This window comes from Lepidochelys kempii, chromosome 10, assembly GCF_965140285.1.
Source record: "Lepidochelys kempii isolate rLepKem1 chromosome 10, rLepKem1.hap1, whole genome shotgun sequence".
Taxonomy (NCBI): domain Eukaryota; kingdom Metazoa; phylum Chordata; order Testudines; family Cheloniidae; genus Lepidochelys; species Lepidochelys kempii.
In genome coordinates, this window is record NC_136389.1 from 64,800,514 (window position 1) to 64,828,087 (window position 27,574).

The 27,574-nt window shown below is 39.5% G+C and overlaps 1 protein-coding gene across 6 annotated transcripts in view; it reads left to right on the plus strand.

The window, feature by feature from the left end:
* The first annotated feature begins 817 nt into the window (after positions 1-817).
* SLC12A1 (solute carrier family 12 member 1) overlaps positions 818-27,574 on the plus strand; it is a 67,596-nt gene continuing 40,839 nt past the window's right edge. For 2 of the 6 annotated variants that reach the window (XM_073303909.2, XM_073303914.2), the window contains exons 1-10: positions 879-1,049; positions 3,163-3,765; positions 13,070-13,204; positions 13,409-13,484; positions 19,523-19,618; positions 20,315-20,410; positions 21,146-21,285; positions 21,653-21,763; positions 22,807-22,918; positions 23,444-23,568. In XM_073303909.2, coding sequence (XP_073160010.1) covers positions 3,355-3,765; positions 13,070-13,204; positions 13,409-13,484; positions 19,523-19,618; positions 20,315-20,410; positions 21,146-21,285; positions 21,653-21,763; positions 22,807-22,918; positions 23,444-23,568 — 1,302 coding nt within the window. In that variant the 5' untranslated portion in view covers positions 879-1,049; positions 3,163-3,354. Of the gene's footprint in view, positions 1,050-3,162; positions 3,766-13,069; positions 13,205-13,408; positions 13,485-19,522; positions 19,619-20,314; positions 20,411-21,145; positions 21,286-21,652; positions 21,764-22,806; positions 22,919-23,443; positions 23,569-27,574 lie in introns of all 6 variants that reach the window. The other 4 variants (XM_073303910.2, XM_073303912.2, XM_073303911.2 and 1 more) reach the window with 4 other exon arrangements.

Here is a 27,574-nt window from a genome sequence, read left to right on the forward strand (position 1 = left end):
ACCCTGGACAAGTCACTTACTCTCTGTGTGCTTCTATTCCCCATCTTTAAAACAGAGATCATAATACTGCCTTTCTCTCACTCTGTGTCTGTATAGACCCCAGTCCTGCAAAGGCGTCACCGATATTTAACTTTATGCACACGAGCAGTCCTGTCAAACCGACAGTGTCACCTATGTGCTTAAAGCTGAACACATTTAAACTGTGAGTGGGCCCCCTAGGAACTACCATAATAGAAAAAATAAATAACCACAGTTACAATGAGTAGTACCTTATTCCATGAGCCTTTTCCATTTACTTTAATGGGACTATTTGCTTGACTCACTGTTCAAATTCCAAATACAATCTGCTAAAATCGGATTTCCAGTCGTGGAGTTTTAGAAATTTCAATGTAAATTCAGCCACCTTTTATTGTACGTCCTTCCCCAACCCCGAAAGTATCAAAGAAAACAAGTCTAAAATGAAATGATCTTAAAGGAAATAAACAGGAAGGACATACTGACACACAAGTGCACATAAGCAGATCCATAATTGTGGGACAATAACTGATACAGCAGCCTAGAAGCCTGTAGCTATATTTTATAAATTCTAAAGAAAAACAAACCACCATATTTTTCTCCTATGACACGCAGGCACAGTTTTATTTCTTCCTTCTAAGAATTAACAGGTTCATTTATAGTTGATATTTAACAAGCTAGAATGTCCTTCTAAATCAGTCACTTAGGAGCATTTTAGAGCATGTGTCAAAGACAGGGGTTGGGCAAGTCACTTGATATTTTGCACAGAAGAAAGAATTAGCCAATGACGTAAAACCCATGCTGCATAAGTGAGAAGGACGGTCTATATACAGAAGTACATAAGAGGCTGATTGCCCTTCACTAGAGCATGGGACTGAGAGGTAAGTTAAACTACTGAACAGCGTAAGCTTGTTAATTTATGCATAGTGCAAGAATACTAATAATACTAAATTTAATGGCGAATAACAGCATCTAACAGACCTCTGGAAATCTACTGCAAAAAACAAATCATTATTTGCAAAGGCAGCAGAAAGGTAAGAGACTTTTATTTTCCTGGTGGCAGAAACACTTACCGTAAAAGTAAACTTGGAAGGTGAAATTATGGGCCCACTGAAGCCAATGGCAAAATTCCCATTGACTTCAAAGGGCCAGGATTTCACCCAGAGTCTACAAGCACAGAATTAGGACCAAATCTGGTTTTTACTGAAGTCAGCAGCAACACTGCTATTGACTTTAGTAGGATAAGGATCTGGCCCTTATGTAAGAAAATATTTCATTTCTGTGCACTCTTTTTATATTAAAGATTTTTATGCTAATGGGAAAAGCATACAGTCTATGGTCAGAGATTACCAATCAATAACATAACAAATGTAATATGGATCAGAGGTGACCAAGAAAAAATAGTACCAAACAAAGAAGCTGAAAGAAGGAGCTTCTTGTTTCTGGTGGAGTTCACAAAACATTAAGCCGGAAAGAACAGCTTGCTTTGAAAAAACAATATCTTTGGAGGGTTATAAAGAAATTTTGTTGTGACGAGAGTTTACAGCAGAATATTCTATATACACAGAGAGAGAGAGGGTAGATGGGAGTCACGGAATCAGGATCTGATTTACATTCAAGTGCTATAGCTAAGTCTCAGAATGAGCTTTGATTGTATTTGGTTAAGGGGCTCTTCAAGTTATAATTCCCCTGTGTGATTATTAGATATTTTATATAGGTAGGCATATGTAGATCTATCAATATATATGGTTAATTTGTCTTTCAATTCCCAGTTCATTCTTCTAATGGGTTTATTTATTTACCCAATGTTCAGTTGGTATAATCCTTTTATAATATTGCATGTTTTTTCCCCAAAATTTCCTGCTATCAGATATATTTTCAAAAGGGCCCAAGACCCAGCATGAGATCAACAGAGACAGGATTAGACTTTTACTGGATTGTTCTACAGGATGGGATAGCCTAATTTTGGCAATTAATTGATCTTCAACTATTAGCGGTAGCTATGCCCAATGACCTGTGATGGGATGTTAGATGGGGTGGGAACTGAGTTACTACAGAGAATTCTTTCCTGGGTGTCTGCCTGGTGAGTCTTGCCCACATGCTCAGGGTTTAGCTGATCGCCATATTTGGGGTCGGGAAGGAATTTTCCTCCAGGGAAGATTTGCAGAGGCCCTGGGGGTTTTTCGCCTTCCTATGAAGCGTGGGGCACGGGTCACTTGCTGAAGGATTATCTGCACCTTGAAGTCTTTAAATCACAATTTGATGACTTCAGTAGTTCAGACATAGGTTAGGGGTTTGTTACAGGAGTGGGTGGGTGAGATTCTGTGGCCTGCATTGTGCAGGAGGTCAGACTAGATGATCACAATGGTCCCTTCTGACCTTAAAGTCTATGATTCTATGATACACAGGGTTGTAAAATTACATTTCTTTAGTTTCTGAAAGTAGTTATCAATATATGCATTATTTCAAGCCTCATATTGGTCTGGCACAGGATTTAGTAGATCACAAATAATTAGTAATACATGCCATTTCAGTCATCTAACTTGACAGCTTGTTCTCCTTGGACCCAATCCTGAAAATTTAACCATTTGCAGGATTGAGCTTTATATATATGCCCTTGTTTTCCTTTGCGGGGGAGGGGGCAGTTCTGAATCCCTCACACATTTAGTTCTAACCATCTGCCACTATTTATTTAAAATGGTCTTAAATGGGTATTTGGGGACACAAGGAATGCAAGATCAGATTTGTAAAATTATTCTTTGAATCTTGTATTGTCTAAAACTATTGCTAATATATATTTCAGTAATGAATAATTGTCATTTTGCTTTAGTTATTTGAACACAATATGAACCATTGGGCTGTACATTATTCAGAGAAGTACTATGTTTAGTCCCTGAAAAGATAATATACTCAGGCAAGTTACTTTTATGTATAGTGTTAGCCTATTTAGGGCCTGATCGAAGCCCACTGAGATAAATAGTAAGACTCCCATTGATATCACATTGACTCAGACTTTGGATCAGGCCCTGTTTGTAAAATGTTATAAGGCTGCTATCTCACTGGGTTTTTTAAGAAATCATGGAAGACTTACATTACTGTGTAAGTTAATTAAATATATAAAAGTTTTACTTGTGCTTTTGATGACAGAGTCATGCAGGACAACCTTAAGAAGAATACTTAGGAGTGAACACTTCAAGAAAGTCTCCATTGAACTTTGCTAGATTAAGAACCAAGATCTTTCAAATGCAACAGCATTACTGTCTTATTGCAGATAACGCAACACTATCTCCAACTACAGAATAGAAAGATTGGTGACCTAAGCACATAACATCATTGAAGATGTCAATGAATAATTCTCCAAATGTATTCTTGGACCCAAGTCCAAATAGGTTTCAAGTTAATGTAATTAACGAAAGCCATGACAATAATGCAACACCCCAAGAGGATGCCGATCCTCCACATTATGAAGAAACATCATTTACTGAAGAAGCACATGGCAGACACAGGATCAGTCACAGGCCTGGAAATAGAGCATTATATGAAAATTTTATTCAAAATGGGGATACCGTTAAATCGGATGGAAATTTACATCCCTATGATACTCATAGTAACACATATTATCTAAAAACCTTTGGCCATAACACAGTGGATGCAGTTCCTAACATTGATTATTATCGAAACACTGGCAGCATCAGTGGGGCCAAAATGAACAGACCAAGCTTGTTAGAAATTCATGAACAACTGGCAAAGGTAAGTTGCAAGGAATGATACATTTTCCATTACATTTGCAGGCTAATTTTGTTTATTAACATATCCAGCCCCTTATCTTGTGAACCCTGTGCAAGAGAAGAAGTATAACTAAATACTTCCCTTATTTAGACTTGTACCTGCAGGATGTTTTCTGTTCTGTATTCTGCTAGGAGCAAAGATCTTTGTTAAACAGGTTTGTATCTGATTGAAAATAATGAATGTACTCAATCAGTAGGAACATATGCCTATTTCTTGTCTACAGCTATAAAGCCACAGGATTTATTTTATGTTTGACTTACAGTTAAATGTGTAGAAGTAGCAATTTAAGACATAATTTAACCTAAATCAAATATGAAACTGTCTATTCTAGCCTAACACCTGATCATAACCAGAGTTCTATTGATTAGTTTGTTGTGTTCATGCAATAATCTGTTAATAACTGTTGTATTAAAGTTTTATAATGTAGAATAAATACCATTATCAACTAGTCAGAAATACAAAGCTTTACCCATTTGTGCTATGAACAAAAGCTACCAAATTGTAAGACAAGGTGACAAGATGCCATTTAAGATGAGCTTCAAACACAAAAGAATGTGTGTTGGTTCTGAAAGTATTTGCTTTAAAGAGGTATATGTTAACAGACAATTCTCGGGGACAAATTCATCCTTAGGGTACTGGTTACCCCACTGACATCAATGGATTCAGGCTAGTGATGACTTTGGCCCTCATTGTTTATTGTAACAATGATTTTTGGGAGGTTCTGAGAGGCACCACTTCAGTGATCGTCTATCAACCATTTATTCAGAAGTCATTTGGTGAAATCCTTTTTTACTGCCCAATGCAAAAGAGTTGTTTAGAATTCACTCATATACTATGGTGATGGGACTATGGAAGCATAGAGGCAAGACAGACTTACAGAAAACTAGTTAGAACCACAGAGTACAGCTGCTCTCGACAAATGAGATACCTAAACTGCTTTTAATGATTTTCTAGAGTTGGGGTTATTTCCCCGCTCCTTTCTAAGGGGATTGTGGCCCTAGTTTTGATTAACTGATTGAATGGGAGAGTTTACCACTGACTCACAAGACTGATAGGTCTAATGAACAGAACTTCCCCTCCAGCAGTCACTCCATGCATGTTCCACTTTATCTGCACAGCCACTTCTGGTAAATTGATATTAATTAACAAGAAACAGGCCCTTTGTCATCATAATCCTCATTTCTGTTGCCCTTCACACCTACTTTTCCCAAAACGATTAACCAGAAATGCATTATCTAGGTCTGATCCTCCCTTCCCTGCACACCCAAAACTCTCCTTAAATGTATTTGAAAAGTTTATAACAGCGAGTCTCAGATTGTAATGGTCAAAACCAACCCTCTGAATAGCAGGGTTTCACGAATGTCTGTGCTACTTCATGTGCACTAACGTAATTCATTTCTATAAAAAAAACCTTAATGGACTGCTGGGGGCCTGATTCTGCACTGCCTTGCTCTGTAGTGACACATGTATAAAGTGAGCAAAGAGTAGGTGTAAAACACAACTTCACTGAGAGTTTTGGGTTGACAAAGACTACTAGATCAAGCCCTCTATATAGTTCTTCTTTGCAACAGTTAAACAAAGTAATTGAAAACCTACTGGAATAAATTATTAGGGATGGTTCAACTAATTTGAATAAAATGAGAATCCCTCTTACCCCCAAAACCATGCTGACAAGTTCGCTATAAAAAGCATTGCTGAGATGTAACCTTCACCCCTTTTTTAGAGTTGAAGTCAAACCATTTTCCCCCTGAAATTCTAAACTGTTCAGATGTGTCTTAGGGAAGAGGCAGGAGAAAGGGATTCATGTCTAGCTTCCAGCTGGGACTAGAAGTGCCAAAATACAGTAAGAAAAAAATGGTTTCTTTTCTATTTCTGGCCAAATGTGGAAGCAGAAGTCTCCAGAGCAAGCCTGCTCTCATTACATTTCCAACTCAGTTTTGCATATTTGTGAGGTCTGAATAATTTGGATAAGCATTAGACTTTTGGATGCTGGTTCAAATGCAGTTCAACCTCCAAACCTCTTGAGGTTCACCCATCCTAGGAAGGATCAATCAGAAGTACTGAAATCAAGCCTAAAGTTAACCATTTGAAAATCAGGGCCTGATTTTCCCCCCCATCTCCCACATAGAGACTCCCATTTACAATAAGGCCTCTGCCTGAGCTGTGCAAAGTGGCCTTAACATAAATGAGAATCAGGTCCCTTGTGTGGTCACTTACAGCTACGCAACATGAATGCCAAGTGGGTATAAAACACCTGGTGTAAATGACTGGAAAATTCCAATTTGGTAGCTACTCACTTTGCAGATGTACAAGTGAAAACTCAAAGAACAAGGCAGTGAGGAATCTGGCCTTCCTTGTTCAGATAAGTTTCTTGTATTATATAAATGAATGACACTGGTGCATGTGAAGTAGCACAATGAAACCCTGGTGTCCGGGGCTTAAGTCTTGAACATTGTAACCTAATTCAGTCTGGGGTTTGCTGCTGGACAGCTTTTCAGTTTGGGTATCTGTTTTTGTTTACAGAATGTAGCTGAACTTTAGCTGTTTAGTTTTTTGTCCTTTGAGGGTTTTTTAGTGAGCGAAGGTCAAAGCAAGAACTGTCTGGCTCATTTCAGAAGCTTCATAACATTACTTATTTAACATAAGGTTTTGCAGGTCATGACTACCAGGGGAGAAGGAGGCATATTCTAGTTGTTGACACACAGCACTAGCAGTTGGGATTTCTGGGCTGTAATCCTGGCTCTTCCTCTATTCACTGTATGACATAAGCAAGTCACAAGTTCCCTTGGTCTTAATTACCCCATCTGTAAAATGGGTATATTAATATTTAACTGGACTTGAAGCAAGTGCTGTGAGGTCTAAGTTATCAATGTTTGTAAAGTGTTCTGAGATCTTAACCTGAAACATTGAAGAACACAGGATAAGAACATCGAGAAGGCAATTCTGGTATTTAGAAATATAAATAAATTAGATGTAATTGCACGATAGGTTAGGATAGTAAGCACTATGCAAGCACAGTAATTTTAATTGTCACAGTGTTTTTAGTGCACATGGGGTATTATGGAATTGTTATAATAATTGATTATTAGTGAAATAATCACATTTCATTCCCTTTATGTGGAACAACTCCATGTAAAAGCTTTAGACCAGTGGTGGACAACCTGCGGCCCACATGCATCCCATCAGGGTAATCCACTGGCGGGCCACAAGACAGTGTTTACATTGACCGTCCGCAGGCATGGCTGCCTGCAGCTTCCAGTGGCCACAGTTCGCCTTCCTGGCCAATGGGAGCTGTGGGAAGCAGTGCGGGCTGCAGGGACGTGCTGGCCACCACTTCCATTGGCCGGGAACGGTGAACCGCAGCCACTGGGAGCTGCGGGAGGCCATGCCTGTGGACAGTCAATGTAAATACTGTCTTGTGGCCTGCCAGCGGATTAGCCTGATGGGCTGCAGGTTGCCCATTAATCCTTTAGATTACAATTTGCACTAGCAGAATGATTATGAAAATTAGTTCCTGTGCAGATGAACTTAGGCCAAGAATTGCAAAAATTACTAGTGATTGGGGGCAGGAGAGTCTAAGTTTTGCAGTGTCTATTTGAGACCTCTTAAAGGTGTGTGATTTTCAGAGGGTGGTATTTTCAGAGCACTTTCTGAATAGCAGCCTACTTCATGGTGTCTCAATTTGGGCCCCCCAAAACTGGGGCAAACTAAAATCACTAGTCACTTTTGAAAATTAGAAATTAGTGATGGAGAAGACCTATCAGAATATCAAACTTCGCCCCCTGCCAGGGTGGGTTGTTCCCTGGAGTACATTGGTTAGTGCTTTGTGTTAGCATATGCACCAACTGCTTCTATGGTAGAAATAACTCAACCATTCCCCATGCAGTTTGTGAAAACAAGCAAGGACTTGATTTCAATGGGACTTTTTCAGTTAGCATTATAATGACTCTAAATTACACAATGGGCCTGCTCTAACTCCCAGTTAAATCAATGGGAGTTTTGCTATTGACTTTAGTTCTGCCCTCCGCCCCACAAACATGTTGCTATTATACTGTGCAAGAGGGAGGTAGGACTTAAAGAGCTTGCCCAAGGTATGCCCATCCATCCTCACAAGCAGTGGAGCCCGCCCTGTGGTAGCTCCCTGCAAACCACAGTGTAGCAGGAACTTATTACGTGAGTCAACCTATTGCTTAAAAACACCTAATGGGGGTTTTGAAGGATGAAGTAGCACCCATGGCAAACTAGCTTCCATGGCTGATCATCCACAAGTGGGAGGAAGAATTCTGCATTATGCACACCCTGGTGTTACTCCTGCTAGACACAGCCGTAGTAGGCTCATCAACCTCCATATGTGGCCCAGCCTACACTAGAGGGAAACAGAGTGTCACACTGAGTGGTGTGAGTTCCACTTGAAGTCCTAGCTGTGCATTTGACGGTTTGAGGAAGGATGGTGGCCTTACTAAATACATTAAGCCTGGGCTCGTGATTTGTATGACCATTTATGCAAACCCCACACAATTTACCATATAAAGCCCTGTAAACCTGCACCATTGCTAGTGTTTGATGCAGTATATGTCATACCTGGCTGGTACATTAAATACTATACCCCTTTTTTCTCAGTGCAGTTCACATAGAGGTAAGCACATCTCAGTAAGAGAAAACTAGATTCAAACAACAAACCAAACAAAGTTGTCAAACATAACTGGCCTGTCTGAGCCCATTGCTGGAGGCAAGAAGCGACATAATTTGTGACTCCAACTGTCTGAGTCCCACATAAGCCTTTCCATTGTGCTTTGATGCTGGTTTAACATCAGAAGATAAAACATTCATGTTTAATACATTTTTTTAAATGTATAATTTTTCTGATGCCAGAATTTAAGCAGGCTAAAAGGAACATCTGAGATCCAGCTCCTTCACTACTGGAGTCAAATGTGTGTAATCTTTTAACAAGATGTGTCATTTTTAGCTTGTATTAAGCTCCAAAATGCCAATTATAGTTAAAGATATATTTTGTAAGAACTATTTCACAGCTGGTAGTTGGTGAGAATTGCTTGGGTCTAACAGTTACCCCACCATAAAAAATAAATTTAACCTTTCTTCATCTCCTTGGCTGTTCTCCACACTTATTATGTAGATTGGATGAGTTCATCGTTACTAGCCACACAAGATACTAAAGCTGAAATGTTCTGAAATGAAGACGGGAAAATGTTTAAAACAGCAATAACTTTTGATTTGGGTGACTTCTTGAAATGTTCTGTCACCTTTACTCCTTACCCTTAATGCATGAATTGCCCAGGTAAAGCCATTTGGTAAATAAATAATCATTCCCTAAAGCACTCCAATTTAAAATGCACCATGGCAAGTTTAGGACCATAATTTACGGTAATGGAATGTGAAAGCACAAATTAATTTGAAGTATGTAAGGAACAACTAGTTTGAAGTGGCAATGAGTGAACCTTTTATTTTTTGTCTTTGAGGACTTGATCCCATGAATGTGCAATAAACAAAAATTCATGTGACAGTATTATGGCTGCTAATCCTCCTGGCCTTTACTTAACAATTGACTGTATTTTGAGTGAATGTAGCCGCTATCATCTTGGTTGGGATTTTCAAAAGCACCTAAGTGACATAGGAGCACAATGGGATTTGTGCTCCTAAATCACATGGGTAGTTTTGAAAAGCCCACCCACAGATGCTCTTAAGAAGATAAATTCTCTCCAAAGAAGTTCAGCATTGGTCTTCATCAGATAAGGTGGTAGGTAGTACCAGAAGGAGAATATAAAACATCAGGTCTGATATGCAGGTATGTATGCAGCAAAGCTATCAACTGTTTGTGTATCTGAGGTCAGAACTAAGCCCATATTTTCTACACAACAAGCATACTTAATTCCGATTGACTTGGTGTTATGGGTGCTCAGCACCTTTGAAAATAAGGGACCATATCTCTCAAGATGGACTCTTAAAAACTGAAGTGGCCAAAATTAGAGTCCACTTCTGAAAATTTTGGCTTTGCTCAGTATCACACATTGAGTGAATGGCAGATCCAGAAATAGAATCTAGTTCTCCTATGTCCCACACGGGTAGCCTTATCCCCTGGAATACATTGTCTTTCATAAGAAGAGATGCTTCTGCTTTATGGTACTCTTAATGTTGTATGAGGGTCATTGAAAGTAGTTGTTCCTGATTTTGTAAGATGTGTGATAATGATTGTTGCTGTTACTGTTGTAATGAAGTATGTTTCTATAGTGTTATCACATTAAAGCAGGTACTTCACAGTTTTAATTACACATACAGTAAAATCTTATACATTATATATTTCTACATTAATACATATATGTGTATGCTACGGGCCAAATTCTGGTTGGGCATGCACATGCCAGCTGACAATAAGCAAGGCGAGTGTTGGTGGGAACCCACCCTAGACATCCGCCAACAGAGTGGCAAAAAGCCCCATTTTCTGACACCTTCCCCTGCTTTTCTCCTTCCTAGCAAGGGACCATGATTTCTTCACCCCGATGGCCTTCTTAAGAACATAAGAATGGCCATACTGGATCAGACCAAAGGTCCATCTAGCCCAGTATCCTGTCTTCCGACAGTGGCCAATGCCAGATGCCTTATCACCCTTGAGTGCTCCTTTAGCATCTTGATCGTCCAGTGGCCTCACTGGTTGTTTAGCAGGCTTCCTGCTTCTGACGTACTTTAAAAAAACAAAAACCTGCTATTACTTTTTGTGTCTTTGGCTAGCTGTTCTTCAAATTCTTTTTTTGGCATTCCTAATTATATTTTTACATTTCATTTTCCAGAGTTTATGCTCCTTTCTATTTTCCTCATTAGGATTTAACTTCCACTTTTTAAAGGATGCCTTTTTGCATCTCACTGCTTCTTTTACTTTGTTGTTTAGCCACAGTGGCTCTTTTTTGTTTCTCTTACTATATTTTTTAATTTGGGGTATACATTTAAGTTGAGCCTCGATTATGGTGTTTTTAAAAAGTTTCCATACAGTTTGCAGGGATTTTACTTTTGGTGCTGTACCTTTTAATTTCTGTTTAACTAACCTAATTTTTGTCTAGTTCCCCTTTCCAAAATTAAATGCTATAGTGTTGGGCCGCTGTGGTGTTTCCCCCACCACAGGGATGTTAAATTTAATTATATTATGGTCACTATTACCAAGTGGTCCAGCTATATTCACCTCTTGGACCTGATCCTGTGCTCCACTTAGGACTAAATCAAGAAATGCCTCTCCTCTTGTGGACTTCAGGACTATCTGCTCCAAGAAGCAGTCATTTAAAGTGTCAAGAAACTTTATCTCTGCATCCCTTTCTGAGGTGATATGTACCCAGTCAATACGGAAATAGTTGAAATAATCCCCCATTATTATTGAGTTTTTTATTTTAATAGCCTCTCTAATCTCCCTGAGCATTCACAGTCACTATCATCATCCTCGTCAGGTGGTCTGTAATATATTCCCTACTGCTATATTCTTATTATTCAAGCATGGAATTACTATCCATAGAGATTCAATGGTAGTTTGGTTCATTTAAGATTTTTACTACATTTGATTCTATGCTTTCTTTCACATATAGTGCTACTCCCCACCAGCACGACCTGTTCTGTCCTTCTGATATATTTTGTACCCTGGTATTACTCTGTCCCATTGATTATCCTCATTCTACCAAGTTTCTGTGATGCCTATTATATCAATAGCCTCATTTAATACAAGACACTCTAGTTCACCCATTTTATTATTTAGACTTCTAGCACTGGTATACAAACACTTTAAAAACTTGTTACTTTTTAGCTGTTTGCCTTTACATGATGTAATTGAATGGGACTTTTTTTCTTTTGACTGTTTCTCGTCATATCCTACCTGTATTTTATCATCTTCCATCCTCTCCTCCTTATTAGGACATAGAAGGATGAGGAAGAAATAAATGGAGATTCCCTATCTCCTACATGCACACAACTTGACACATTAATTGGGAACCCAGCTATGTCTATGCCCTAGTATGTTACCCCTCCCCTTTGCATAGTTACTCTCTCTGGAAATGTCCTCACACCCCACCAAGTCCTGAAAAGCACTGAGTTCCCTGAACTACCAGCTTCCTCCATCTCTCTGACCCTCTCACTCACCCCAACGGGCTATGTATCTTTCTTCACACAGGGCCTAACCTGCAACTGTATGTTGTCTGCCCTTATGCGGATTCTCCCAGAAACTTCATATGATGAAACCGAGCAATGAGGCATAATATAGAGGTCAGGGACATGGTCTCTGTGTAAGTCCACAGGTACTCCCTGACCCACCAATGGCTGCAAGGTGCAATCCTCTAACACAACTTATTCCTATCTAAACTGCAAGCTGCAGACCTGGAGCTGAACTTTCTCAAAAGCTAAGGGGAGGGACACTGAGGTTTTTTGTTGTCCCATTAGAGGGACAGATCTAACTCTGCATCCAGATCTGAACTTTCCCAAAACTTTGGGATGTTGGTTCAGCCATTCCTGTGTGTGTAGGGAGGAGGTTTTTCAAAGCCAGGATGTGAGTACACATGAACTCTGCATTTGGCATGTGGTTATGGCACCAGCATGCCAGTACTTGACCCTGTATGCTTATACTTCTATTAGAGCTAGTTAAACAGTAGAACAGATTTTTCATTTAGTGTATTATCTGATGCATTTTTGCTACTATTCATCAAATAACATTCTCACTAAAAAGTACTTAAGCTACAGAGTTGGTCAAATTCTGCAAAGATATATTTGGTGACTGTATTATCTGATGAAAAATGGTGAAATTCATACAATAACTTATTTGCCAAGTAGTATTCAGCAAATTCTAGTTTCTGTAGACAGCAATACTTCTTATGTTATATAAATATATTTTATTATTATTATTATTAACAGCAATAATTTACATTGCAGTAGCATTTAGAGGCCAACCAGGTCAGGACCTCAGTGTGCTATGTGGTATACAAACATATAAATATGGCATATATGATGTCTACCATTAACGCTTACCCATACACACATAGACAGGATTTAAGTCCAGATTATGATACACTTACTCATTTTGATTATATCTTGAGTAGTTCAGCTACTATTTAGTGTAAGAGGATAACATTCTCTTCCAAAAAAAAAAAAAAAAGCAAAATACACTTTTATTTTGGATCCCTATTTTTCATGTGTTCCTTATGCAGCCAGTTGTCATCTGCTTGGTATATTGTTTAATCAACTGTACAGAATATATGTATATATATATTTTGTGATATTTTAGAACATAGCAGTGAACCCCGGTTCAATCGAGAGAGTTACTAATGGAGATGGCACTCCAGGAGATGAAGCAACAGCCAACAAGGAAGAAGAAAGCAAAGGGGGATTTGTGAAGTTTGGATGGGTGAAAGGTGTGCTGGTGAGAGAAACCTAAACCTTCCTACCAGAAAATTATCTGTATATTACAAAAATTAATATATCAACAATGATAAAATCCCTTAAAAAACAGGGGGTTGTTTGCTGCTTTTAAAAAGCCTACTCACTTTCCGCAATGCACCTTATCAAGTTTCATAATACTGTTTGTAATTTTATAATGATGTAAGATCGTTTGTTTAAAACTTAGGTGAGATGCATGTTGAATATCTGGGGTGTGATGCTTTTCATTCGACTGTCCTGGATTGTAGGTCAAGCTGGAATTGGTATGTATTTTTTCAATATAATTTTCAACAGCATAAAGAATAAGGGTAGAAACTACACATGATCACAATTAATATTTAATCTGAAATGTGAGTTTGCATGTTGCACTAACTTTGGTCTTCTAAGTGTTTGCTAGGGTATAAGAGCTACTGGAATTTTTAAGACCCCCAGCCAAATTACAGCTTAGAGGGATGTATGTGTCAACTATACACACAAACATATTACAACCCCCATCTTTGGTGAAATTTGTATTTAGAACCAGTAACGGTTCTCAACTTCATGACTGAAACCAATTTATAATATGTATACTCATGCACAGTTGACCTTTCTACTTCATACTTTGCTAATCCATGAACCCAAACTATCACACACACACTATTTTTAATTACAATACAGAAACAGTTACTAGTGGCACCAGGAAATATCTTATTAAAACTTGACTAAGCTTTTCAGATACATTAACAAAGTATATTTTGTGGTGCAGGAGGACCTTTTATTTTCATTGTGTCTGCATCCTGTCCAACTCCCACTGAATTTAATGTAATGACTCACCAACTTCAGTAAGAGTTGGACCCTGAGGACTCAGTCCTGCATGGGACTGAGTTCCCTAACTCCCACTGAAGTCAATGGGAGATTATTGTGCTCACCACCTCACAGGGTCTTCAGCATCTTGCAGTATTAGGCTTTTATTCAGGAATGTAAAATCATAGCATCACAGAGTTTAAGGCCGGAAGGGATCATCAGATCATTTAGTCTGATCTCCTGTGCATCACAGGCCACTAACACCACCTAGCAACAGGACACTAAATTCAACAACGGAACAACTAAAATGAGACCAAAGTATTGCAGCCCATGGGAGACTAGACTATTATGTGCACAGGCAAGAGAATAGGAGGGGACCCAGGTGCAGCAGTGCCTGAGGCCCCTGCAATAATGCCAGGGAAATGATTGAGATATACCCATATAATCCTGGCAAGTGACCTACACCCACACGCTGCAGAGGAAGGCCAATTCCTTCCCGACTCCACATATGGCGATCAGTTAGACCCTGAGCATGTGAACAAGAACCAGCAAGCCAAGCGGCTGAGAGAGAGAAGGCTTGATGCCACCTCAAAGACCAGGCCCACACCATCCTATGTCATCTCCAGCCATGGCCATCCCTGATGCTTCAGAAGAAGTAGTTAAAAAAAGCCCTCCCAGAATATATTGAGGTGGGAGAAGAAATCCCTTCCTGGCCCCTGCCGGGGGCCAGCTGACACCCTGAAGAAAGACCTTTCGGAACATAAGACATCAACCAGAAATGAGCCCCAGGGCTGTTGAGCCCTGCCCCCCATCATCATAAGCAGCCCTGTCATACAACTGTACTCAAGTTGTTTGCCCCCCAGAGCTTCTATTGGGAGGCTGTACCAGAACACCACCCGCTTCTTCTAATTTTCAGCCTGCGCTGGCTCATGGCCAATTTATTCCATATGTTCTTGTGCCTTTTTAGCTTAAATAACTTTTTACCCTCCCTGGTATTTACTTCCTAATGTATTTATAGAGAACAATCGTAATCTCCTCTCAGCCTTCTCTCTGCTAAGCTAAACAAGCCAAGCACTTCCAGTCTGCTCTCAAAAGACAGGCCCTCCATTCTCCATAGTCCTAGTAGCTCTTCTCTGTACCTGTTCCAGTTTAAATGCATCTTTCCTGAACATGGGCGACCAGAACTGTACATAAGACCTGATGTGAAATATTACCCGTGCCTTGTACAATGGCATTAATACTTCTCTAGCTCTATTGGAAATGCTTCTCCTAATACTTCCTAGGATTGCATTTGCCTTTTTCATAGCCACATCATACTGGTGGCTCATAGTCATCTTGTGATGAACCCACACAACCAAGTCTCTCTCCTTCTCTGTCACTTTCAGTTTCTGGAGCAGACCATGCACAGATTTACTTTATATGAGTAAGCTCTTCAGGACAAGTCTCTCTTTTTGTTCTGTGTTTGCACAGTGCTTAGAACAATGGGGCCTTGATCGAGGCCCATGGGCACTAATAGAATATAAATAATGACAGCAATAATCCACAGTCTCCAAATCATCAATAGCAGGTATTTGCAGTGGTTGTTCTACTAGTTTTATCTCAATATAAATTGGTATTCGAGAGGAACTTGAACCCAAACTTTGGATCTGGGGTCTGACCATGCCTGATCTCTGGGGTGATTCAGAATCCAAACGTGGATGGATCTCTGGGCTGAAACAAAACCTCAGCTTCAAGCACCCCCTCAAGACTTTTCAAGGGCTGAAATCTCATCTTAGGCAACACTTCCATTGGCATCACGGAAGCTTTGCTTGCGTGAGGACTGCTAGATGGAGCCCTGAATTTGCAATTAGGAAACCTGTGTGTAACAGGTCTTCTGAAAAAAGAAAAAAACATAAACTTACTTAGACGTAAGGTTGAAAAGGCAAGAAAGTTCCTGAAAGAAAATGGAAGAACTCTGCATATTTTTACAGTGTTTCACATTTGGCTCCAGTACTGTGCCTGTCTCTGACAAAAGGGTGCTTGCTGATTTTATGATGCATACCAAATGAGGGTTTGCAGCCACGGGGCACACATAAGTGTATGCTTTGCCATGAAAACTCTGCATCTTAACATTGCCAAGACTTTGCTCCAGGGTTTCACGCAAAATTAGTTTTTTAAGGGCAGTTTAGTAACTTATTGAGATCATCAAGAAGCATTACTTTGTTTTGAGGTGTGAGAATAGCCATAGGCAAGAGTAATTCATTTTAATGCAATTTACTTAACATCCATATGTCTGGGTTTCAATATAAACTTTAATCAGATCTTATCATTCCTTTTCACAACAGCAGTTACAATGGCCATAGTTTCACATTTAATTTTACAATTCTAATTCACTAATAATCAAACCCTCCCTTCTTACTGTTTATTGCTTTGTTGTTGTTTTATTTAAATTACATGTCTTGTACATAAAGCAGGTAGTTTGAATAATCTCCCAATGCATTTTCTGAATATCCTATAAGCAATGGGCATTATGTCGCAAGAAAAGCTATTAAGGAAAGTAGAGATGTAGCTCATCACTAACATGGCTTGGGGATTTCACTGGGCACTGCTGCTAACATGGAAGTTAAATGAGTCAGTGAAGCTACCATCTGGGCCCCATTTATATCCCAATCATTAGAAGGACGAAGAGAGCAAACCTTTTTCTTGCTAAGTTGTCTTGGGTACAAGCTGTTAAAGAGGAAAAAGGTTGAGACAAGGTTCTCTAATCATAAGAACTTATCAACTATGAAAAGAGGAGTTAAATCTTCTACTGAGAGGGTTACATTTCCAAAACCATCCTGTTAATTTGCACCTGTCATTTTACAGCTCCCCCAAACCTGATAGTTAGGCAGAGGTGAGAAAAGGGGCCAAGTTTAGGCCATTAGAAAATTTTGCCCCAAATGTTACCATATAATAATGAAATAAATAATATTCATAGTGTTTTGTTTTGCCTAGCTCATTTATCCCTTGCACTGTGCCTATTGAATGTTTCCTTTTTTCTGGATTGGTAACAAATTCTGTCCAAACAGACACATCACTTGTCTAATGAGCAGAATATATAGCCCTATTTAGCACATTTGTTTTGATAAAGTATGTTATCAAAATGTAATTGAAAAGCTCTGGAAGGTACTTTATACAAATTACAGGGAAAACATTCAATCTATTTTGAGAGTGATGTGTCTGAATTATTCAATTTAATGAGTTAACAGTTTATTTAAAAGTCAGATTGTGGCCTGCCATTCACCAGGGTGAAAAATACCCATTGGATTCAGTGGGATTTGTGTGCGCAGACTATGATAGGATGTGGCCCCAGGAACTGACTTTGTATACAGAAGCATATACCAAATAGGTGCATCCTTGGTTAAAATTAAAACTCACAAGTCAATAGTATAAGTGTGATTTACCATTTAAAATATCTAACCTCATGCTATATATCACTTATATCTCCTGCATGATGTTGCTCTGCCTTAAAGTGCTGTGATAACATGGCTATCATTTTAGAAACAAAGAACATTGGTTTGGGTATTCGATATCTATAATAATCCAATATGAAATGAAGTCAGCCATCTAATCTGAAATGAAGCCAGCAAGTAGAACTGGGGCAGATAAGTCCATACTTTGTAGTACCTCTAATGGTTTGCTAGTTACAGTGTCCATGTTTCGGTTCTGACAAGCCGTGGCCAATATTTATGGCTATAGGCTAAGTTTAGCCTTCCATTTTAAAGTGAAAATGCACATACCTAATGGGAGCAATAGAATTACTGAGGCAGGAAATGCTGAAGTAGGGACGCGTGAAGTAGTTCGGATACAATTAAGATTTCACACAGAGAAATTAGATGAAAACAGAAATACTCTTGCTGGAAGGTTGCAACTTAATACTATCTTATTCCTTAAAATTCAGAATGATAACACACAAGAACCCAAGACAGAGAGAATATAGGCTGCTCCCAAAGGCAGCAAGGCACAGCTCAACCCACATGGCTTTAAGATGGTTCCTTCCAGCCTGGCTGTCCCCTACTGACTCAGATAATCCAGATCATATGACTTCCTTCAGAGCCCCCAAGCCTGCAAGCAGGAGCAAGGAATTCCTCACACTTAAAGTGAAAGTTTGTCATTTTTAATCAGTTTCCAATACGCCACAGGAAATACAAGCAAGAAAATAAGAGAAAAGCTGTTATAATATTTCTTGCCTGACTAGAAGTAGGAAAGTAGTTTGGAAGGAAAACCTCAGAAGAAGCCCTATTCTCATGGGCTTTCTAGTCCAATTTTGCCGAATGAAGAGAACCTGCACTGTATGGACAAGGTCCAGAAAAACACGCAAACCTATCTGAACTGTAAAGAACCTCAGAACCTTTTGAGGTTCACCTTTTACTAAAATAAAACTCCAGGTATTTTGATTAGTTACATGTAATTCCACAGTATGTTGAATTTTAGTTAAACAAATGGCTCTCAAAGTTTACCTTTTCTGGTCCTCTCGTTAAAATGAAGATTCTCTCAGAGCCATATCCCCTCCTAATTCCAACCCAACCCTTTCCAAGGGCGTCAGCCCCAGAGACGGGGCCTGTAACCTGAGCCCTGCTGCCCAGGGCTGAAGTCCTCAGGCTTCGGCCTCGGGCCCCAGCCCGGGTCCCAGCAAGTCTAAGCCAGCCTTGGTGACACCATTAAAAACGGAGTCCCAAACACTGTTCCCTCTAAGCTGTGCGCATGCACACAGATCCTAAACCCCACGCACACGGCGAAACACCGCGCGCACAAAAATTTGCACAGAAGAAATTTTTTGCGCACACGGCCTGTCAAAAATTAGAGGGAACATTGGTCACGACCCACTTTAGGATCCTGACCCACAGTTTGAGAACTGCTGATCAAGGCTAAATGTATAGCAGACACCTGACAAAAGTGCATATTTCTGTACTATTATTGTGGTCAATCAGCTGGTCAGATACCATGGTGATGGGCGCAATATGAGAACCAAAGCTGAGTAAAACGGAAACCAATTAAACTTTTTTTTTTGTTTTTCCCTATATAAGAACTTGTTCAAGATCCATGTTTTAACCCCATGACTGAAATATGGTTCTCTAAAATGCTTATAGCATGTTTATTCCAACCATCTACACAAGAGAAAAAGACATTATAACATTGCTTGGTTGCTTAATTTTTGTAGTATTAAAGGGGTGGATCAAAGAAAGACATGAGGCACCCAGGCAGAAAGTTGCTTTTTTATTATTATTTTTATTAGTTTCAAGAAAGTCTCTGGAAATCATAGGAGAGTCCGTGACTGGGCTACTTCTGTCAGAAAACATCACTGCTTGAAGACTGGTGGATGCTTTGCTATTGTGATAGAAGTAGCTACATGGACCAGCTGGAATTGCTCCATAGACCAGAAGTGGTCTACAAACTATCATTTCAGTTCAGAGCTCTGATTCTAGTTTGAAAGTTTAATTTAAAGACAATATGGAATATGGATCACAAATAAAATATTTTATCTTTTCATTACTGACAGGTCTTGGAGTTGTCATAATTCTTCTTGCCACCACAGTAACCTCAATTACTGGGTTGTCAACTTCTGCAATAGCAACTAATGGGTTTGTCCGTGGAGGTAAAATCTTTAGGGTTTCTTATGTTCTCAAGACTCAAAAAAGGTTTAATTATATTCTTATGAGAGAAACCAGAGGTCATATTCCCTAAAATAACACCACTACTAAGGATAAACCAAACTGGACACCTAGACCCCAGAAGAACCAGCAGGTAATACATCTAGCCAACACTATCCACAATTTTGGAATGTTTGAGTTGTCATTTTAATAAATCCCAGTTTCACTTCAATTTGTAAAGTACGTTTCAGCTGTTCCTGTATGAGACTGGAGGAGGAATGGATTCCACTTTGTCCTGGAGTTCTTTTGTTCTTATTCTTTTAATAGATCATTCTTATTCAGAGCATTTCAGGTTCCATTTCCTTGGAGAGAGTGAATATTATGAGCCTCATTCCTTTAGCTTAAAGACTGATGCAGATTGATGGATACATTAACTTTTATCACTTCCTGTACATTTCCTTATAAAATCCTTTTACATTTCAGGTGCTTCTTGGAACATAAGTGATTACTCTTGGTGCAATACTACAGTCTAGTACATTTCAGGTACTTCATGAAACTTGTATCTAAAAGTTTAGTGCATTTCAGGGTCTTGAAGGTACACCAGGTGTTTTCCCCACAGTGGATGATGGTGATTTCTAACTATAGGATTCAAGTGCTGAGCAGGTATTTAGGTTAAATATACTCTTTTTGGGATTTTTCAGGTCTTGGAATCGTGGTTATTATGCTGAGTGTGGTAGTAACAACATTAACAGGTATCTCAATGTCTGCCATTTGTACGAATGGAGTAGTAAGAGGAGGTACGTAAATATTACTATATGGAAAATATGGAAATCTGCAGAGCTGATTTAGAATAAAATGGAGGGATTGTAATGGTGTTAGCCCAGTATGGTAAAGCAAAGAAAAACCAAAATATAAAAGTTTTGGGTGATCTGTTTTACTGAGTTAACTCCAAACAACAACATGTCTCTTCAGCAGAGCTGATTTTAAAACATTCTGACATTAAACACTATGGTTCATTATGATAGGAGGAATTATTTAATTGATTGAGTGAGGTTCCGCCTATGTAGAAATGCAAAAACTTTAAAGACTTTATAGCTTAACTCTATGAACTATTTAAGGACTGTATTGTGCATGTTTGTATCTTGGCGAATGAATTTTTACACTGACAACGGGAGGACCCAGGTAAGGAAAAATCCTTTCAGCGGTGATCTTTTCTCTATAGCATCCTTGTTTTAATTATATACCATTAGTGGCTGGTTTGCATTCCAAATAATACATGCTAAAAAGATATTAATGATTCCAATAGCTAGTCATTTTCAATACTTAGTATTTAATTCTACAGTAAATTCTGAAAGCTGAATTTTTGCAAACAGTTTCCTGGGCCCATCCACACACAAATTTGCTCCTTCCATTAACAGGGCAAATCCTCAAGCAAAAAACAAAACTCCCAGTGGTATTGCTCACATAAATAAGCTGAGCAAGATCTGGCAATAGCTGAATTATGTTAAAGCAACAGTCTCTCCTCTTGGCAGGTGGTGCTTACTATCTTATCTCAAGAAGTTTAGGACCTGAATTTGGAGGATCAATCGGACTTATCTTTGCCTTTGCCAATGCTGTAGCAGTAGCCATGTATGTAGTTGGATTTGCTGAAACTGTTGTAGAGCTTCTTAAGGTAAATATGAAAGTATATTTGTTGCATGTGGTTAAACCAGGGAATTCTGTCAATTTTTCTAAGAGCTTCAGTCTTTGGTTCTTATTTAGATCTCTCTAAATGGACCACGAATCCTACTTAATAAGATTTTCCATCACTTCTAACTTATATCAGAAGTGTTTTATACAATGCTACAAGAGCTTCAAAATTACTAAAGGGAATAGGCTCCTAATTAGTCAACCAGTAATCTCAACTACTAAGGCCCAGCTAGTGCAGGAAATCATTAACCCGTGAAACTGTATAAGTTAATTTACTCATTCCATTCTGCCTTAACTGGTTGTCTGATCTCTCCATCTGATCATAAAAACTGTGTTCTTACCCTTTCCAGAGCAGTGGTGCATTGATGGTGGATGAATCCAATGACATCAGAATAATAGGCTCCATTACTGTAGTTGTTCTTTTAGGCATTTCTGTGGCTGGGATGGAATGGGAAGCAAAGGTAAGCTTTAAAAGTTATGTATAAATAAGTATTATTACACTGCAAAATGTGTTATATAAGCATAAAACAAGTGTTTGGGGGTAGAGATCTACATATGACAGGTGGGAATTTCAAAAGCACTCAACATTAGCTTCCCACCTCCCTTTCAAGTCAATGGGAGTTAGCTATTGATGTCAGTGGAAACAGAGTTAGGCCGCAGGCTCCCTCTTTTCCTCACACCGAAATTTGTGGGGGAAGAGGAATTTGGTGTTCTGCCGGCGGTTTAATTTTACTTGTTTTTGTAATTTATGGCAGGATCATCTACAGCCTTGGGTAGATGCCCCTTTTATTTTTTTTATAGCTCTATAGAAATAACAATAATAAAAAGAATACACAGTCTAGCCATACTACTCTGTGTAGAATACTGGCCCCAAAGTGAGTTGTTATACTGCTATCCATTCATTACCCTCTAATGATTCATGCCTTCCTGTCTACTGTTCAAATGTTAAAAATCTCAGTCACATCTATTAATGGGAAAACACCCATAAAATAAAGGAAATGTTACAGCTAAGAGACTGGAATGTACCTGTCAAAATCAGATCCAGAATAGCAACCTTATCTTTATGTTCTGCTGTGAGGGGAATTTAGAGCAACTTGTAAGAGTGGTCAATTAGATATTATAACCCATTATGTAACAACGTCCTGAAACTAAACAAACAATGCAAAATATCTTAATCTAAATATTTATCCATCAGCTGTTTCATTTTTCCTTTTCTTGTAAAGGAAGCAAACTACAATATAAAGCTGTAGTCATAACTTTCTATATTTCATGTCCATTCCTTGTTACAAAATATTTGTTATGGACATAGAACTTAAGGCACTTTTTCTATTTAGTCATCTTGATTACTGAATCATCTGCCCAAGCAGTGTCTGAGTGTGTTCTAATATTGCAGAAATATGAAATACATCGTAAATAATACATAAATACCACTACATACGTAATTACCACCATATTCAAAACAAAAAAGAGTCCACTAGTAAAACGCTTTTGTCTCTGTTAACAGGCTCAAGTAATTCTTCTAGTCATTCTTCTTATTGCCATTGCAAATTTCTTCATTGGGACAGTCATTCCGACCAGCAACGAAAAGAAGGCCAAAGGCTTTTTTAATTACCAAGGCAAGTGTTGCTATGACCAAATAATATAAAATAAATTAATATTTTTGGCCAAGTCCTGCAGCCTTTAGTTCTGCAAAATTCTCATTGATAAATTCTACAAGATCAGGCTGTTTTATCCAAATATAAATGAGCATGTAAACTAAGGGAACCCAGTTTTTTTTTTTAAATATATTTCTGGGTGACTGGGTTTAGTCCGTTTTTACTTTTGAACCTGTGAATGCCTCTGAAGCTGACACACTGGCAGTAGCGGTTTGAGCCGTTTATGTGTGCGCGACACAGTTTTGTCTATTTTAATCTGAACCTGGAACACGCCTGTTATTTCAATACTGAGCTGTAGTTCTGTGATCTGGAGAAACATGCACTGAAGGGAACTAAAGTGAGATGATCAAATTCACCTCACTTATGAGCTAAAATGGATTGGAACCCAGTCTTCCAGAGGTGAAAGGCTAGTTCATTTATCTACTTCATCATGTAACTTCAGAATCAAGTCTTGGTGATATGTTTCATTTTCATTTGTATTTGCAGCCTCAATATTTGCAGAAAATTTTGGACCAGTTTTCAGAGGTGAAGGATTTTTCTCGGTCTTTGCCATTTTTTTCCCAGCAGCTACTGGCATTCTTGCAGGGGCCAATATCTCAGGAGATCTGGAGGTATGGATTTTATTTACTTCATTATACTGGTTAGGCTATAGAAGGGCAAGGATGAACAAGATACAAAATTATTAATCAACACTATATTCAGTTTCAACACACAAATAATTCCATGAGACAAAATTTTCATTTTAAATGTGTTTTATTATCTAAGCACATCAGTTCCCGTTTTCCTTCTAATCTAATACAGCTATGTATACAAAATTCCTTCATTTAAATTAGGTGTTTCAATAACCCAAAATAACATAACATTTACAGATCCATTTTGGAAGTTAGCTGTATAATTCCATTACAATTGGATTGCTAATTCCCCTTATATCATACTGAAAAGTATACCATAAAACTCAAGTTTACACCCAGAAAAACAAGGAAATGGAAAGCTCATGTGAGGAAAAAAAAAAAAGAACTTTTTGGTAGAATCAAGAGGAGACCAGACACTTGAGTGTTTCCACTTTACCCTTGCAACCAATATAAATTATTTTAGGTCACTAATCTTTCAGTGATTTTTCCAATATTTAAGCAAACTGGTAAATTAAGGATTTTGTTTTAGCTTTAACTATGAGTGCCATCTAGTTTTTATGGCTTTATATTAGCTATTTACTGATACCTAATATTATAGCTGATTGAATCTTACTTACAAAATACAAAAAATCGGGGCTTTTTTTTCAACTCCTGATGAAACAGTCACAATACTTGTGAAGCTATTCAGTACTCAGTAATATTCAAAGAATATCACAAACAAACCAACGGCTGTCTGTGGAGTATTTATGAAGCATCGGTTGTTTGGATTTAGAATTTGAGTTATAAAAATGGTGCCTCAAATATTCCAGTGGGTGGGACACCCATAAATTAAATATTAAATAAAGTTCTTGAGCCTTATCATGCAGTCTGGTTTTGCGGCTGTATGACTGTTAAAGTGCTTAACTCCAGTCAAATTGATTTGATACTCAAGTATTTGCAAAACATCCACAAACTGCTCCAGTTCGAATTAAGGGCCTGTTGTGTCACCCTTACCCACACTGAGCAGCGTCATAGACTCATCGTCTTTAAGGCCTGAACAAATCATCAAGATCATTTTGTCTGTCCTCCGGCACACTGAAGGCCACAGAAGCTCACCTGCCCACTCCTCCAATAGTCCCAGACCCTCTGACTGAATTACTCATGTCCTCAAATCTTGAGCTATTTACTCGAGTTTAAACCAATAAATGACCTGTGCCCCATGCTTCAGAGGAAGGCGAACCTCCCTTTTGCCCCCAGGGTCTCTGTTCCAAAAGCTTGGGTTGCCTTTGTTTTACTGGGGCTGCTTTTGAAGCCAGGTGCTACTCAATAGGAGTAAGCATGATAGCATCCAGTCAATAGCATTTGCGATGGATTTTTTGACTGGGAGCATTCTGTTGAGTCTGAACCAGCCCCTTCTCATTCCATCTGAGAGAATCCCCATTATTTCATCAAACCTAGTGTCTACAAGGAAAGCAGCTGCTTTGATTTAGGCCTTTGCCTGGCAGGCCACTGATGTGCAGGAATTACACATAACTCAGTAGAGCTTCCACAGCAGCATCTCTTCCTTCCCAGACAATGTGGAGTTCTCTCCACAGATCTCGGGAACCACTCAGGAACTAGGACAGGGTGGGAAGTGAGTGGATTGGTGGGACACATAACATTCTCACTCCACATCAGCCCTACAGAGCTGTATTATCCTGACTGCATGGATGTTTCCATAGCCCCCATCCACACTGGGAATCCCCCACTGCCCATGCTCAGATGCATCAAGAGTGATCTAATGAAATTAATCAGCCTAAAGAGAAACCTGAAACACAACATAAGCTGTAGCTTAAAATTTAGAAGTAGACAAACTAAACTGCCTCTAAAGTTTGTAGCAAACCATTATAAGGTCGTGTCTCTGAAACAGGCAGTCATTCATTCATTCATGAAGGGCCTGATCCAAAATTCACTGACATCCATGAGAGTCTTTGCTTTGACTTAGAATCATAGAATATCAGGGTTGGAAGGGACCTCAGGAGGTCATCTAGTCCAACCCCCTACTCAAAGCAGGACCAATGCCCAACTGAATCATCCCAGCCAGGGCTTTGTCAAGCCTGATCTTAAAAACCTCAAAGGAAGGAGATTCCACCACCTCCCTAGGTAACGCATTCCAGTGCTTCACCACTCTCCTAGTGAAAAAGTTTTTCCTAATATTCAACCTAAACCTCCCCCACTGCAACTTGAGACCATTACTCCTCGTTCTGTCATCTGCTACCACTGAGAACAGTCTAGATCCATCCTCTTTGGAACCCCCATTCAGGTAGTTGAAAGCAGCTATCAAATCCCCCCTCATTCTTCTCTTTCGCAGACTAAACAATCCCAGTTCCCTCAGCCTCTCCTCATAAGTCATGTGTTCCAGTCCCCTAATCATTTTTGTTGCCCTCCGCTGGATACTTTCCAATTTTTCCACATCCTTCTTGTAGTGTGGGGCCCAAAACTGGAAACAGTACTCCAGATGAGGCCTCAACAATGTCGAAAAGAGGGGAACGATCACGTCCCTCGATCTGCTGGCAATGCCCCTACTTATGCCATTGGCTATTTTGGCAACAAGGGCACACTGTTGACTCATATCCAGCTTCTTGTCCACTGTAACCCCTAGGTCCTTTTCTGCAGAACTGCTGCCTAGCCACTCAGTCCCTAGTCTGTAGCGGTGCATGGGATTCTTCTGTCCTAAGTGCAGGACTCTGCACTTGTCCTTGTTGAACCTCATCAGATTTCTTTTGGCCCAATCCTCCAATTTGTCTAGGTCCCTCTCTATCCTATCCCTACCCTCCAGAATATCTACCTCTCCTCCCAGTTTAGTGTCATCTGCAAACTTGCTGAGGGTGCAATCCACGCCATCCTCCAGATCATTAATGAAGATATTGAACAAAACTGGCCCCAGGACCGACCCTTGGGGCACTCCGCTTGATACCGGCTGCCAACTAGACATGGAGCCATTGATCACTACCCGTTGAGCCCGACAATCTAGCCAGCTTTCTCTCCACCTTATAGTCCATTCATCCTGCCCATACTTCTTTAACTTGCTGGCAAGAATACTGTGGGACACCATGTCAAAAGCTTTGCTAAAGTCAAGGAATAACACATCCACTACTTTCCCCTCATCCACAGAGCCAGTTATCTCATCATAGAAGGCAATTAGATTAGTCAGGCATGACTTGCCCTTGGTGAATCCATGCTGACTGTTCCTGATCACTTTCCTCTCCTCTAAGTGCTTCAGAATTGATTCCTTGAGGACCTGCTCCATGATTTTTCCAGGCACTGAGGTGAGGCTGACTGGCCTGTAGTTCCCCAGATCCTCCTTCTTCCCTTTTTTGAAGATGGGCACTACATTAGCCTTTTTCCAGTCGTCCGGGACCTCCCCCGATCGCTATGAGTTTTCAAAGATAATGGCCAATGGTTCTGCAATCACATCCGCCAACTCCTTTAGCACTCTCGGATGCAGCGCATCCGGCCCCATGGACTTGTGCTCGTCCAGCTTTTCTAAATAATGCTGTGCTGCCCAGTGCAGTAGTTTGGGAGCTGACCTTGTTTGTGAAGACAGAGGCAAAAAAAGCAGTGAGTACATTAGCTTTTTCCACATCCTCTGTCACTAGGTTGCCTCCCTCATTCAGTAAGGGGCCCACACTTTCCTTGACTTTCTTCTTGTTGCTAACATACCTGAAGAAACCCTTCTTGTTACTCTTAACATGTCTTGCTAGCTGCAACCCCAAGTGTGATTTGGCCTTCCTGATTTCACTCCTGCATGCCTGAGCAATATTTTTATACTCCTCCCTGGTCATTTGTCCAATCTTCCACTTCTTGTAAGCTTCTTTTTTGTGTTTAAGATCAGCAAGGAGTTCACTGTTAAGCCAAGCTGGTCTCCTCCCATATTTACTATTCTTTCTACACATCGGGACGGTTTGTCCCTGTAACCTCAATAAGGATTCTTTAAAATACAGCCAGCTCTCCTGGATTCCTTTCC